The sequence below is a fragment of the Lepus europaeus genome, chromosome 3, assembly GCF_033115175.1.
Source record: "Lepus europaeus isolate LE1 chromosome 3, mLepTim1.pri, whole genome shotgun sequence".
Classification (NCBI taxonomy): Eukaryota; Metazoa; Chordata; class Mammalia; order Lagomorpha; family Leporidae; genus Lepus; species Lepus europaeus.
Genome location: NC_084829.1, coordinates 151,099,214 through 151,112,377, shown reverse-complemented (window position 1 = coordinate 151,112,377; position 13,164 = coordinate 151,099,214). Strand labels below are relative to the sequence as shown.

Here is a 13,164-nt window from a genome sequence, read left to right as displayed (position 1 = left end):
GTTTAATCTGTGTCCTGTCCATTGAACTTTTTATATCACTTTTATTTTTAAAAGTTGAGGATAAGAAAAAAAGGAAAATCTATATTACAGATGAATTTGGTTTTAATTAGTTTATTTTCAAGAACTAAAAAAAAAAATTATCTAATAGAGGGGCAGGCGTTATGGCACAGTGGGTTAAGCTGCAGCTTGGAATGTTCACATCCCGTATTGGAGTGGGTGGTTTGAGTCCCAGCTACTCCATTCTTCTGATCCAGCTTCCTGTTAATGCACCTGGAAGCAGAGCATAAAAGTCCAGATACTTGGGTTCCTGCTACCCCACTCAGAGACCCAGACAGTGTTTCTGGCTCCTAGCCTCAGCCTGGCCCAGCCCCAGCTATTGTCGGTATTGGGAAGTGAACCAGATCTCTCTCTTTCTCTCTCTCTTTCTGTCACTCTGCTTTTCAAATAAATAACTAAATCTTAAATATATATTAAATTTAATAAATATATGTAACATGTCATTTGCAGTGATTATATAATATTATATTAATATGTAATGTATATTTAATAAGTACATATAAATATGTATTTATTATGTAAAAGAGTGACAGAGAAAGTTGGTTCACTCCCTAAATGATCGCAACAGCTGAGGCTGGACCAGGCCAAAACCAGGAGCTTAGAACTCCTTATGTGTGGCGGCTCCTAGTAAAGTGTCCTATACCCACAACTTGTAATACTGCAAACAGAAGACCCTCCACGCTTCCTCTTCTGCATGTGTTATAGCTAAATTATCTATTCCTGATATATTACTGTTTCACTGTTATGTAAGAGAACACAATGAATATCCATAGGAAATTAATTTCCAGTTAATATACATCCTCTTTGCAGCTCTTTGCTGGCCCATATCTGTTCAGCAAGCAAGATCCTTTGCTTCAAAAATTACAAAAGAGTAGGGAATCATCTCTCTTATGAATTATACATTTTCTCCTATAGGAAAGGACGAGCCTCCACAAAGCAAAGCTGGACAGAATGTGGTCTTGCATCTACCCACAGATGAGGTAACTTTGGATGGCCGTGAGAGCACAGATGACCACGCCATTGTCCAGTATGAGTGGACACTGCTGCAAGGGGACCCGACAGTGGACATGAAGGTAATCCATATTGTCATTGGTGGTGGAAAATGATACTTCAGGGAAGTGGTCTTCTCCACCCATGTTCCCCAAGTCTCTGTCAGCTGGCAGAAGTTTAAAATGGAGAAAGCATAAAGATTTGATTGTCCAAGAATGGATCGTTCTATAAATTTACTTTTCTACAGAGTAGAATACAGAGTACAGAGTTTGCTTTTGTTCTTGCTGCTTTTTTTTTTTTTTTTTACTTCTCCAGAATACAAAGCAACTTCAAGGAAAAGTCATGCTTTGCTTCAATGACCCACTTTCTAAAAGGTTTACTTCTTCTTATTCTTAGTTGAAGACCCAAGTAGAAAACTGAAAACCTATAAAGGGATATAAAGAGGAAAATAACAGTAGAATGAGCTTATTCTTCCCCTGGTCCAGAACATGAACGTCTTACTAGCCTGAGCCCACTCAGTTAAGGAGTGAGGGGATGGATGGCAGGTGTTCCCACTTGGGTGCCCCTACTCTCCCTCCTCGTCAGCCCTATCTGGGCTGGAACTGCTGCAGATGGAAGTGAGCCACTTGTCCAGTGGCTGCCTGTACATACCCGGGGGGTCTTAAGTAGGGAGACAAATGGTGTTTTTTATTAATCCTGTCAGATGGCTCTCTAGCTAGGAGCATTTTCATGGTTTGGCAGATAAACATTATCCAGAGTGCTTCAGTTAGAGCAGGTGGAGGAAGAGGAAGATGTGGGAAAGCACTGACTTGGACTTCATTGGAACTAAAACAAGAGCAGTAATCAGCTGGTCCCTCAACACTAATTTGAGTTCATTGGATTTCTTCCGTGACTGTGTAGCCCTGGAATTGGACTGGACCCTCGATAAGCATCTTACCCAGCCTCTCCTTCATGCATGAGTCCCTTTCCACAGCGTCCCTTCCAAAGGCCATCTGCTCTCTGCCTCACTTCCAGGACAAAAGTTCACTGTCTCACATATGTCCTATGACATTGTCAGTCAACTCTAAGTATTAAGGAAAGGGGATGTGCCTCTCTTCGTTTTTATGCATTGGTGCCAGGTCTTCCCTTTGGAAAAAGCCAGAACATATCTTCTTTTTGTTCCATATAAAAGTCCTCCAAGTCTTTGTACGGAATAAACATCACCACTTGGTCTGATCCTCTCAGAACTCAACACCCCCAGTTCTTTCAGATGTTCCTCACATGGACTGATTTTCAGGCCATCTGCCATACAGCCCCTGGCTTTTCTCAGATTAATCTACACCTCCCTAAAATCCCCAAACCCTGAAGGAACCCCATGTGAAACCTTGGCTGTTTCTCATGCAGCTGTTACCGCTGGAGATCTAGACCTTGTCTTTGCTTGTTTATGAGGCGTAATTCCCATGAACAAAGGGTTCATGTGGAGTATCCCATTAGCAAGCTCACCCCTACCTGCGTCATGTTTCACAGGAACTGCTGTCATAGCAGCTCCCCTGTCCTGTGTTTGTGTAATTGACTGTTGAACCTGGGGGCAGGAACGCTTCTCTAACCTTCTTAAGTCTCAGCTTTCTGGTTTTCATCTACAACAGAAATAATCTTGAACTTTGGGTGTCACCTGTCATATTTATTATCCTTTTACGCTCTGTGTCAGCTGCAAAATTGATGACTTGGAACTTTGAGAATTAAGGTTGTTCAGGAAAGGTGTTAGGCCGAGTCACTAGTGGATAATCCCCCTGGAGAACCCCTGGGGTGGACACTGTTAACTGGCACTTTGGGCACTTACGTGTTCAAATTTGCTTCTGTCATCACTTAGCTTTTCGCACTAGCTGCTAAAAACTTTATTGGCAATGAATTACATTTATGACTGATGAATAAAAATAATGATAATGATTCAGTATTTAACGTATTAAACACACTTATAAAGGAGTGACAAAACTTGGTAATTCTCATAGGCTTTTTGGACTGACTGCTATGCCATCAAGAGCAAACTCTAGACCACTTCCTTAGCCAGATGGCACATAGACCCTGAGCTTACAAAGCCATCATGTAAGTGGCAAAGCCTGCAGTGGGAGAGCCATCTGCCACCAAACTGTGACTCTCATATAACGGCATACATTCATTAACACCCCCAAAGTAAACCCGCATCCTACTACGATGTCATCACAATCCTCGCACCATAGATTGAGCACTTTGGTGGCAGATGTTTCCCCTTCTGCAGGCTTTGTCACTTCTGGGTGGTGGCTTTGAAATTGTACAGTCTATCTGCATCACTTTATAATGTTATACAGAGAGATCTGGAATTCACAGACCAGCAGATTGATTTACAGTCATCTGATGTTGAGAATTTTGTAACTGAACCAATGACATTGTCCATTCAGACTGCTGCAGCAAAATACCACAACTGAGTAGCTTATAAACAGAAATATTTCTTTTTTTTTTTTTTTGACAGGCAGAATTAGACAGTGAGAGAGAGAGAGAGAGAGAGATAAAGGTCTTCCTTCCATTGGTTCACCCCCCAAATGGCTGCCATGGCTGGCGCACTGCACCGATCCGAAGCCAGGTCTCCCATGCAGGTACAGGGCCCAAGCACTTGGGCCATCCTCCACTGCACTCCCGGGCCACAGCAGAGAGCTGGACTAGAAGAGGAGCAACCGGGACAGAATCTGGCGCCCCAACCGGGACTAGAACCCAGGGTGCCGGTGCCACAGGCAGAGGATTAGCCAAGTGAGCCACGGTGCCGGCCAGTAGAAATATATTTCTGACAGCTCTGCATTCTAGGAAGTCCAAAATCAAGGTGTTATATAGCACCCTGAGGGATGTCTTTTTGCCACATCCTCACGTGATAGCAGGGGCAAAGGAGCTCTCTGTTGCTTCTTTTATAAGGGCGCAAGTCCCATTTTTGATAGCAGCATGACCTATTCACCTCCCTGAGCCCTGTCTCCAAACACCATCACACCAAGATTAAGTCCCAGCATGTGAATTTGGGGGCATACAAACCTTCAGTCTACATTAATAATTCTACAATATCGTATGTAATGGAAGCCTACTAAAGATGGATGTTTCTTACACCAACAACTTTATTATTAAATCAAAACCAGTCACTCATTGGATTATCCAATACATAGTTTCTAAAAATAAGTAAGTAGGGCCTGTGTTGTTGCATAGCAAATTAAGCCACTGCCAGCCAGCATCCCATGTTGGGATGCCGGATTCAAGTCCTAGCTGCTCTTCTGATCCAGCTTCCTGAAGATGCACCTGGGAAGGCAGTAGCGGGTGTCCAACTACTTGCACCCCCAACCTGTGTAGGAGACCAAGATGGAGCTCCTGCCTTTGGCCTGGCCCACACTTGGCTGTTGCAACCATTTGGGGAGTGAACCAAGGGAAGAAATCTGTGTGTGTGTGTGTGTGTGTGTCTACCTTTACCTTCCAAATAAATAAATGTCTTAAAAAATAAAAAGAGTTATTTTGTAACTAAATTGTACAGTAATAAATGTATTGTGTATATAACTGTATGTGTGTTTAAAATAAGCCCAAACATGTATTCCTAGCAATGAATCCCTAGGTAGGGATGGAACGGAGTTAGAAACTCAGGTTGAGTCATACACTGACCTGGTGCGAGGCCAACCAACAAAGGCCATGCTACTGCCGAGGTGGAGTTCCCAGCAGAGATAGAAAACCCTGGATTTTTTTTTTTAAGATTTATTTATTTATTTGAAAGTCAGAGTTACATACATTGAGAGAGAGAGAGAAAGAGAGATCTTCCATCTGCTGGTTCACTCCCCAGATGGCCATGACAGCTATGGCTGGGCCAAGCTAAAGCCAGGAGCCAGGAACTTCTGGGTGTCACACATGGGTGCAGGGCTCAAAAGCTTCAGCCATCTTCTACTACTTTTCCCAGGCGCATTAGCCGGGAGCTGCATCAGAAGTGGAGCACTGGGCCACGAACCAGTGCCCATATGGGATGCTGGCATCACAGGCAGTAGCTTTACCTGCACAGTGGCCTGAAACCCCTTGTTTGGTGATGGGTGTTTGGCACAGTGGTTAAGTCGCCATTTGGGAAGCCTGCATCCTGTATGGGAGTGCCTGGTGAGTTTGGGCTGCTTCGCTTCTGATACGACTTCCTGCTGATGTGCACCATGTGAGGCAATGATGATGGCTGAAGCACTTGGGACCCTGCCAGCCTTGTGGGAGACCTGACTAAGTTCCAGGCTCCTGACTTCATACTGGCCCAGCACTGACTGGTGCAGGCATTTGGGGAGTCGATCGGCAGATGGAAGATTGATTTCTCTCTTCTTTCTCTCTCTCTTTCTCTCTTTCTCTCTCTCTCTCTTTCTATCTTTCAAATAAAAATTGGGGGGGGGGAGAGTAAATTTACAAAAAAAAACAAAAAAGAACAACCTATTGTTTTATAAAAGTAAATCGTGGCCTGCGCCGCAGCTCACTAGGCGAATCCTCCACCTGTGGCGCCGGCACCCCGGTCTAGTCCTGGTTGCTCCTCTTCCAGTCCAGCTCTCTGCTGTGGCCAGGGAGCGCAGTGGAGGATGGCCCAGGTCCTTGGGCCCTGCACCTGCATGGGAGACAGGAGAAGCACCTGGCTCCTGGCTTCAGATCAGTGCGGTACACCAGTTGCAGTGCGCCGGCCGCGGCAGCCATTGAGGGGTGAACCAACGGAAAAAAGGAAGACCTTTCTCTCTGTCTCTCTCTCTCAATGTCCACTCTGCCTGTCAAAAAAAAAAAAAAATTAAATCGTGTCTCTCTCCAGGTTCCAAATTGGATGTGCTGTATTTACCTATATATGTATTTATATATTTTTTATCCTGAAACTTGGACTGTATTTGTGAAGTACCGTTAATCCTCTTTCCAATGTCCTATTAAATGTGAAGAAATGTCAAGAAAGACCACCGGAGGCTTGAAAATGTGGGTCTTACTGTTCTACTTATTCTAAATACGTGTTGTGGAGGAAGGACAGTTTTGTTGGCTGCGTGAGCAGAGAGCAGGGGAAGGGGCGTGTTCAGAGGAGACCTTCCAGGTGATTGTAGTATCTGCATCAGCAGCCAGTGTTTCCTGCATCGGAGCAGAGGGGCCTGCAGAAGCGTGTAAAGCCCACTGGAGGGGCTGGCCCCTTCCCCAGGGATGCTCTGTCCTTCCAGCCTCAGCATGGGGAGGGGCTTTCTGGTGCACACCAGCCCTGACACCCTTCCTAGGGGGCGTCAGCCTAGGCCCTGGGTGATGGCAGCGCCTGTGTGGTCTCTTTTTGCATCTCATCCCTCTGCCACTCACATCTTACAAATCCCCTGCGTGAGTCAGTCCTCCTGCCTCCCCTCTCCGCTCACCTGCCCGTGTGCATGAGCCCTGGAGCCTCAGGCTGTCTGTGGTCTCCGGGCTCCTTGTCTGTGTTCAAGCAGGCCAGTGGGGACAGAGTCTCTCCCATAGCACCCCACTGAAGGCCGCTGGGCCTCGCACTGACACATTCCAATTTGTTCGTGGTTTGTTGTTGTGTTCCCTGAGTTCTTGAGTCCTGAGAGAGTGAAGTTCCCGCCTGGTTCTGAGCCAGAGTCGGGGGGGTGGGAGCCTGCCATTGGCCCAAGGCCTCCTCTGCTTAGGCAGCCTGTGCTCTGCCTGTCATCTGTTCTCCTTGTTCTGCCTGGTGCGGCTGCCCCTGTGGCCACAGGGAGAGCCCGTGGGTGACTCTCCCCTCCCTGTAGATGGGGGTGGGAGGCAAAGTTTCCAGAAGAAAGGGGATGCCAAGTCCCAATCTCACTCATTGCCCGGCCACTGCGGTGACCCAGGCAAGAAGAGGCAGGGTGGGCTCAGACCAGGGTGGCAGCAGTGAGTGTGGGGACCAGCGGGTGAAGTCCGGATGTGTTTTAAGGTTAGCCACAAAATTTCCTGATGGACTGCACATGAGCTAGGAAAGAAGCGGGGAGGGGACCATATAGACGCTGACGTCCTGATGTCAGGCGTGGTCATCTAGAGCTCTGGTCTCCTCTGACAGTTCTTTATCTTTTTATTTTTTCATTTTTTAAAAATTTATTTGACAGGTAGAGTTATAGACAGTGAGATAGAGAGAAGGTGTTCCTTCTGTTGGTTCACTCCCCAAATGGCCGCTACAGTCAGAGCTATGCCTATCCGAAGCCAGGAGCCCGGTGCCTCTTCCTGGTTTCCCATGCAGGTGCAGGGGCCCAAGCACTTGGGCCATCCTCCACTTCCCTCCCAGGCCACAGCAGAGAGCTGGACTGGAAGAGGAGCAACCAGGACTAGAACCTGGCGCCCATATGGGATGCCGGTGCTGCAGGTTGAGGATTAACCAAGTGAGCCATGGCGCCGGCCCCCCCCCCCCCTTTTTTTTTTTCTCCTGTCTCTCTGACGGTTCTTAGACTGACTGCCGCCGTCACAGCAGCGTGGTCTTGTTCCTGGGATCAGCCGCTCACCCCAGGCTTCTTTGAAGCTACTGTCCTCAGCGTGCTCTCTTTCTCTGTGCTGCCCTCTTTGCGTTTTAATGCTCAGTGACTGCTGTTTGAGATCCTCCCAGCATCATTGGAGGCCTGAAGGTCAGGTGACAGCGTGCCAGTGAGCACTGCTCACGTCTCTTTGAAACAAACAGCAAAGGGCAGGCCTTCTCTGCCAGCTCTCCAGCTCGAAGCGCTTCTAAGGAAAGTGGTGGACAGCTTGTTGACCGGCCTAGACATTTGACAGTGGGAAGTCTTGTTCTGTCGCTGGCCCTGAGAGAAAGCCGCTCTACCGAGCTTCCCACGAATCATCTCTGATTCTGACAAGTCTGGTGCAGGGTGGGCGTTCAGCACGGCAGTTGAAGTCCCAACTGGGATGCCCACACCCCACATCGGTGTGCCTGGGCTTGCACCCCAATCCCCATTCCTGTCTCCAGCTTCCGGCCAACTCAGACAGCGGAGGGGGGAGGCAGCACAGACAGCCCCAGAGGTTGAGTTCCCAGCTCTCAGCTTTGCTTCCCCGCCTCATCCCAGGCCATTCTGGACATGTGGGGGGGTGGGTGGTGAATCAACAGATGGGATCTCTCTTTCTTGTCCTTCCTTCAAATAAGTTTAAAAAGTGTTGAAGAGATGGGTGCTATTACTCCACTTCACAGGTAAAGAAACCCAGGAGGTTAATGCACAGCCACATGCCAGTGCCTGGTGTGGCTGGCTTTCAAACCCAGCTGTTGGGTGACGGACTCTGCAAGCCACCTGGGCGTGTGGATGAAGTGCAGGATCCCAGTGCCACTTCCCAGGCCCCGACTCAAGTACAGCCACCACTGTGTCTCACTGTATTGTCTCTAAATGTGTAAAGCAGTCTTCTTGTGTGTAGGTGCAGGATTCCAAATTCCAGGGCTTTGCAGATAAAAGCGTTTGATGGTTACAACTGGGCAGTTTTCTGTCATTTCAGAAGTCCATAGAGGTATCTGTGGAACAGAATGTGTGATGGCCGATGTTCATTTGCAGAGGACAATATCCAGGCTAGTTCATTTAATCAGAAAGGGGGTTTTTTTTGAATAGGGTATTAAGGAGAGCTGAAGAAGCAGTCTCCCCCTCCCCCAAAGAAACCTTTTATTTAAGGAATACAAACTCCATGCATTTCAAAAGTACAACTTTAGGTATATGGTGATTCTTCCCACCATACCTGCCCTCCCACCTATACTCCCACTCCTCCTCCTCCCTCTCCCATTCCCAGCCCCATTCTCCACTAAGATCCATTTTCAATTAACTTTATACACAGAAGACCAGCTCTATACTAAGAGTTCAACAATTTGCACAAATGAAAAAAACAAACAAAAAACTATTCCTCAATAGTTGAGACAAGAGCTGTTCAGTTATTGCATCTCAAAGTTAATTTCACTTCTTTTTTTTTTTTAGAAACTTTAATTAACTTTAAAGAAGTACCCAAGAATGATACATCTTTTGAGAGCATTTAGATGTAACTATAAGTTATGAGACATAGGAATATCCTCCACTTAATATATTAAAAGAAAGTAAATCCTTGAGAATGAGTTTTATCATTAAGGAAGCACCTAAGAAAACAAGCAATAGAGTTGGGCACTTAGACATAACTAAAGTAGATGAGACATAAGAATATCCTCCACTTCATACACTAAAACAAAATAAATCTTTGAGAAGAAGTTTTACTGTTAATTCTCATAATACAACTCTTTGAGGACAGAGGTCCTGCATGGGAAGTTAGTGCACAGTGACTCCTGTTGTTAATTTAACAATTAACACTCTTACATATGACATCAGTGATCACCCAAGGCTCTTGACATGAGCTGCCTAGGCTATGGAACCGTTTTGAATCCACAAACTCTGTCAGTATTTAGATAGGGCCATAAGTAGAGTGGAAGTTGTCTCCTCCCTTCAGAGAAAAGTACCTCCTTCTTTGATGGCCACTTCTTGCCATTGGGGTCTCACCCACCGAGGTCCAAGAAGCAGTCTTTAGGCTGAATGTGCAAGAATGACTTCCAAGGTCACTGCACAGAGCTGGGCCTTGGGCCAGGCGTGCTGCCTTTGAATGGTGTGAGGACAGCAAGGGTTGAGGATGGGGCCCTGGGGTCAGGGAATGAGCAGCAGCGAGAACCACGGAGGCAAAGGCAAGGAGTGGCTGGGGGATGGGGGAGGGGAACAGAGCTATAGAAATGGAATCTGCAAAAGCAGGCAGATTCAGAGAGACGGAGGTGACCAGCGTTGTTAGGCATAATGAGAGGGCCGGTTCAAAAACAAGGTTTTAAGGACAGGTCTTGTTGGCCTTGACCATCAGGTGATGCTTGCTGGGTCCATGAGTGAGTTTGGCCAGCACAGTTTCAGAGGAATGGTGGGTGTGGGTCTGGTGCGGTCTGACTGGGAAATGAGTCAGTAGAAGCTGCCAAGGCAGCTGTCTGAGGACCTCAGCTGAGAAGGGAGGGAAGAGGGCTGGGGCTAGAGAGAACTAGGGGCTTGCGATGTCACTTGTTGTCTTGTTTATTTTTTAGGAAACTTGAGCATGGCAATAATAGCAGAACCATCTGAAAGTAAATTAATCGATGGGTCAGGGTTCTAAGTCACAGAAGGAAAGTAAAGGCCTAGAAAGGGGGATTGGCCTGGAGCACAAGAGGGGAAGATGGTCCCTACTGCTGTTGGACGGGAGGTGACACTGGGTGCAGGAACGTTCCTGGGGGTGCAGAGTGAGGGAGGATGGAGCCATCACTGTGGTTCTGATTTTCTCCTGAAAGTAGACGAGGCCAGCAGCTGAGAAGGAAGGGGCTCGAAGGTGAGTGTGGAGCTTGGAGAGGGAGGTAGGATTGGGGCCAGCAGCAACTGAGGACAAGTGAAGGGGCTGTCAGTCAAGGTTATTGGCAGCTCAGATAAGCTGGGGCCAACCTGCCAAAGTAGGTTGTGATGTAGCGGCACTCCGCAGCCTTGGACCCAAAGTGGAGACACTGCTTGTTTGTGACACTGCTCCAAGGAGGGACTGACTGCCAGTTCTGGAGCATAAGGGACGCTGCGCTCAGATGTCCTCACTTAACACGTGTCCTCTTGTGTGTCAGGTGCCTCAGTCAGGAACCCTGAAGCTGGCCCACCTTCAGGAAGGAACATACACCTTCCAGCTGACCGTGACCGACACTGCCGGTCAGAGAGCCTCCGACAACGTGTCGGTCACGGTGCTTCCTACGGCCCACTCCACGGAAGGTAAGAAGGAAATCCTTCCGGCACATTCACTGCGACCAAGCTATTCGTGGGAGGATGATGTTCCCCTGGCGTTCCGTGGGCTCGTCCATTTTAGTTTTGGTTGTCGAGTGAGGACGTTTTACTAAAAATATAACAAAAAATATGTTCCATTATATTTGGGGATAAGTTAGGGCTAGGTTAAGGTGGAGGGGACACTCCCAGGGGAAGAGAACAGACCTTGGGGGGCTGCTGGACCCTAGAGACAATCTGTCTTTTCTTCACTTGCTTCTGTGAAAGACAATTTCTGGCTTTTCCAGGAGAGGATTTTGTTTAAAGGTGGATGCTCTGTTTGATATATAGGTTCAAAGAGTACAGCTAAAACAGCCCAGCTCGTAGGAAAGAGTAGAGTGGTGGTTCCTAGAGCCTGGGAGGGGAGGCGTTGGTAAAGTTTCAGTTAGATGGCCGGAAGAAGTTTTAGTGATCTATTTCACGTGTGGTGACTCTGGTTAATAATAATAATTTACCTGGATATGCAGCGAGTTCCAAATGCTTACAGGAGAATGGCATTAAAACATAAGTTTATTTTGGTGTAAAAATTTTTATGTCCATGCATAGTATTTTCATTATACGTGTTTTCTATGAACTTTTTGAAGACCTCTTGTATAATTATTACTTGTCCATTAAAAATAAAATATAAAAACGAGGAAGGGCATATTGAATAAAGACTTGAATTGCTGGTAAAATGAATCATTTCAGAACTTTTATGAAAGAAAGAATGCACCTAAGAGTAAAGTTAAATCAGACTATGCAAAGTATACATAGCAATTTAAAAGCACTATTTATAGATTTTCATGCACAATTTACACAGATGCATACATACATTAATAATATAATTTAATATATATATAAAATAGTTCTCCCATTCTGTTGTGCAATGTAAAATTCATTTCATTCATCTGTGTTTCTTACTTTCCCAAACATCTGCATCTTTCCTGAGCCTCTGCACTTCTCAGATGAGCTCAAGTTAACAAAAATACCTATCATTTGGAACTTGGGAGCACTAAAGATATAGAGATAATGCAAAAGGATCTTCCTCACACATACAGTTCACCCCTGGAGAAGTGCTGAGATTTTGGACATAGAAGATAGTGTTTTCTTCATGCCTTTGTGTACAGGAACTGTGCTAGCCCCAGGGACACGGCAGTACACTCAGTAAATGCAGTCCCTGTCCTGTAGCTTGTCGTCTCTTGAAACTACTATCACTAGCCTTAGCTGTAGCAGACTTACAGTGGATCTCTGGCATTCATATGTGAGTGGTAATAAGCCAACAGTGTGAAGAATAAGGGTCCGTGAATTAGAATATCATTGTGACTTACTTGCCATCATAGTGGATCACTTCCATCAAAAACAGGTCAAAGCCAGCCAGTAACTCAGCTCCTTGGGCATATTAGAAATGAAGTTTTATCAGGTGTTGGGGATTTTAGAACCCTAAAGACTTGGCAACCTTGATAGTTTGCATAAGCAGCATTAAATTTTTTCTTGGCCATGACTCCTGTTCACCCAAGGTTTAAGCTTACCATGAAGACAGAGGAGCAACTGCGCGTGAACTGGCCATACCCAAACTCATGCCCTTTCTAGCTCTATGAGGGCTTCAGTGATGGTCAGTAAGTGAGGTGTGTCCCGTCCAGCCTAGATTTGAGTGGTCTTGTGGACATAGTGCAGCCGCACAGGAGAGCCAGCCTGTTGCTCAGGGCCTTGTGCACCAGGATCTCCCTGGAAGCACAGCCTTGGCTTCCCCATGTAGAACTGAGGGCCTGGAGGGCTCCTCCCCTGAGGAGGAGGGCTTGCCTGGGCAGGGGCTGAGTCAGGTGCTGCTGGGAGAAGCCAGGTAGCCTGTCATCCCTGCAGAAATTAGAAGGGGTTTATTGCTTTCGTGCAACCTGTGCCGACCAGAGCAGCTGGCCAACGGCTCACCAGCCACCTGGTTGCCCCAGGTTATGTACCGGGGCCAGCTGCACAGGGCCCAGGGGGACTCTGCCAGTTGTGCACTTCTGGCCCTTCTCCAGAATGATAAGAAAATGGATTTGAAGTGACGGAAAGTGATGTGAACCACTTCTGATGACTGACAGGCCACTTGGGGATAGATCTTCTGTATGTGACTTTATATAAAAAATTAAGAAGAATAAGTGTAGTGCGAATTGCTGCCTGTGATCACTTACTGGTATTACTGGAAGGACATACTATGAATTACAGTTAATAAAACGTCACATAGAGATCCTGAAAAGCAGAGAAAGGAGAAGAGAGGTGTTTCTGTCCCCTCTGTTGGATCTATTGATCCTGTGATTAATGACTCTGTTGTTATGGTAACCAGGATAGCATCTACTGGAGTAAACAGACCAGCAGGTGCCCCTGCTTGTATAATAACTTCTTT

The 13,164-nt window shown here is 46.6% G+C and overlaps 1 protein-coding gene across 2 annotated transcripts in view; it reads left to right on the top strand.

Moving 5' to 3' along the window:
- The window catches only part of LRP11 (LDL receptor related protein 11), a 42,365-nt gene that overhangs the window by 6,726 nt on the left and 22,475 nt on the right, over positions 1 to 13,164 (top strand). For both annotated transcript variants that reach the window (XM_062186921.1, XM_062186920.1), the window contains exons 2-3: positions 973 to 1,130; positions 10,613 to 10,754. In XM_062186921.1, coding sequence (XP_062042905.1) covers positions 973 to 1,130; positions 10,613 to 10,754 — 300 coding nt within the window. The remainder of the gene's footprint in view (positions 1 to 972; positions 1,131 to 10,612; positions 10,755 to 13,164) is intronic.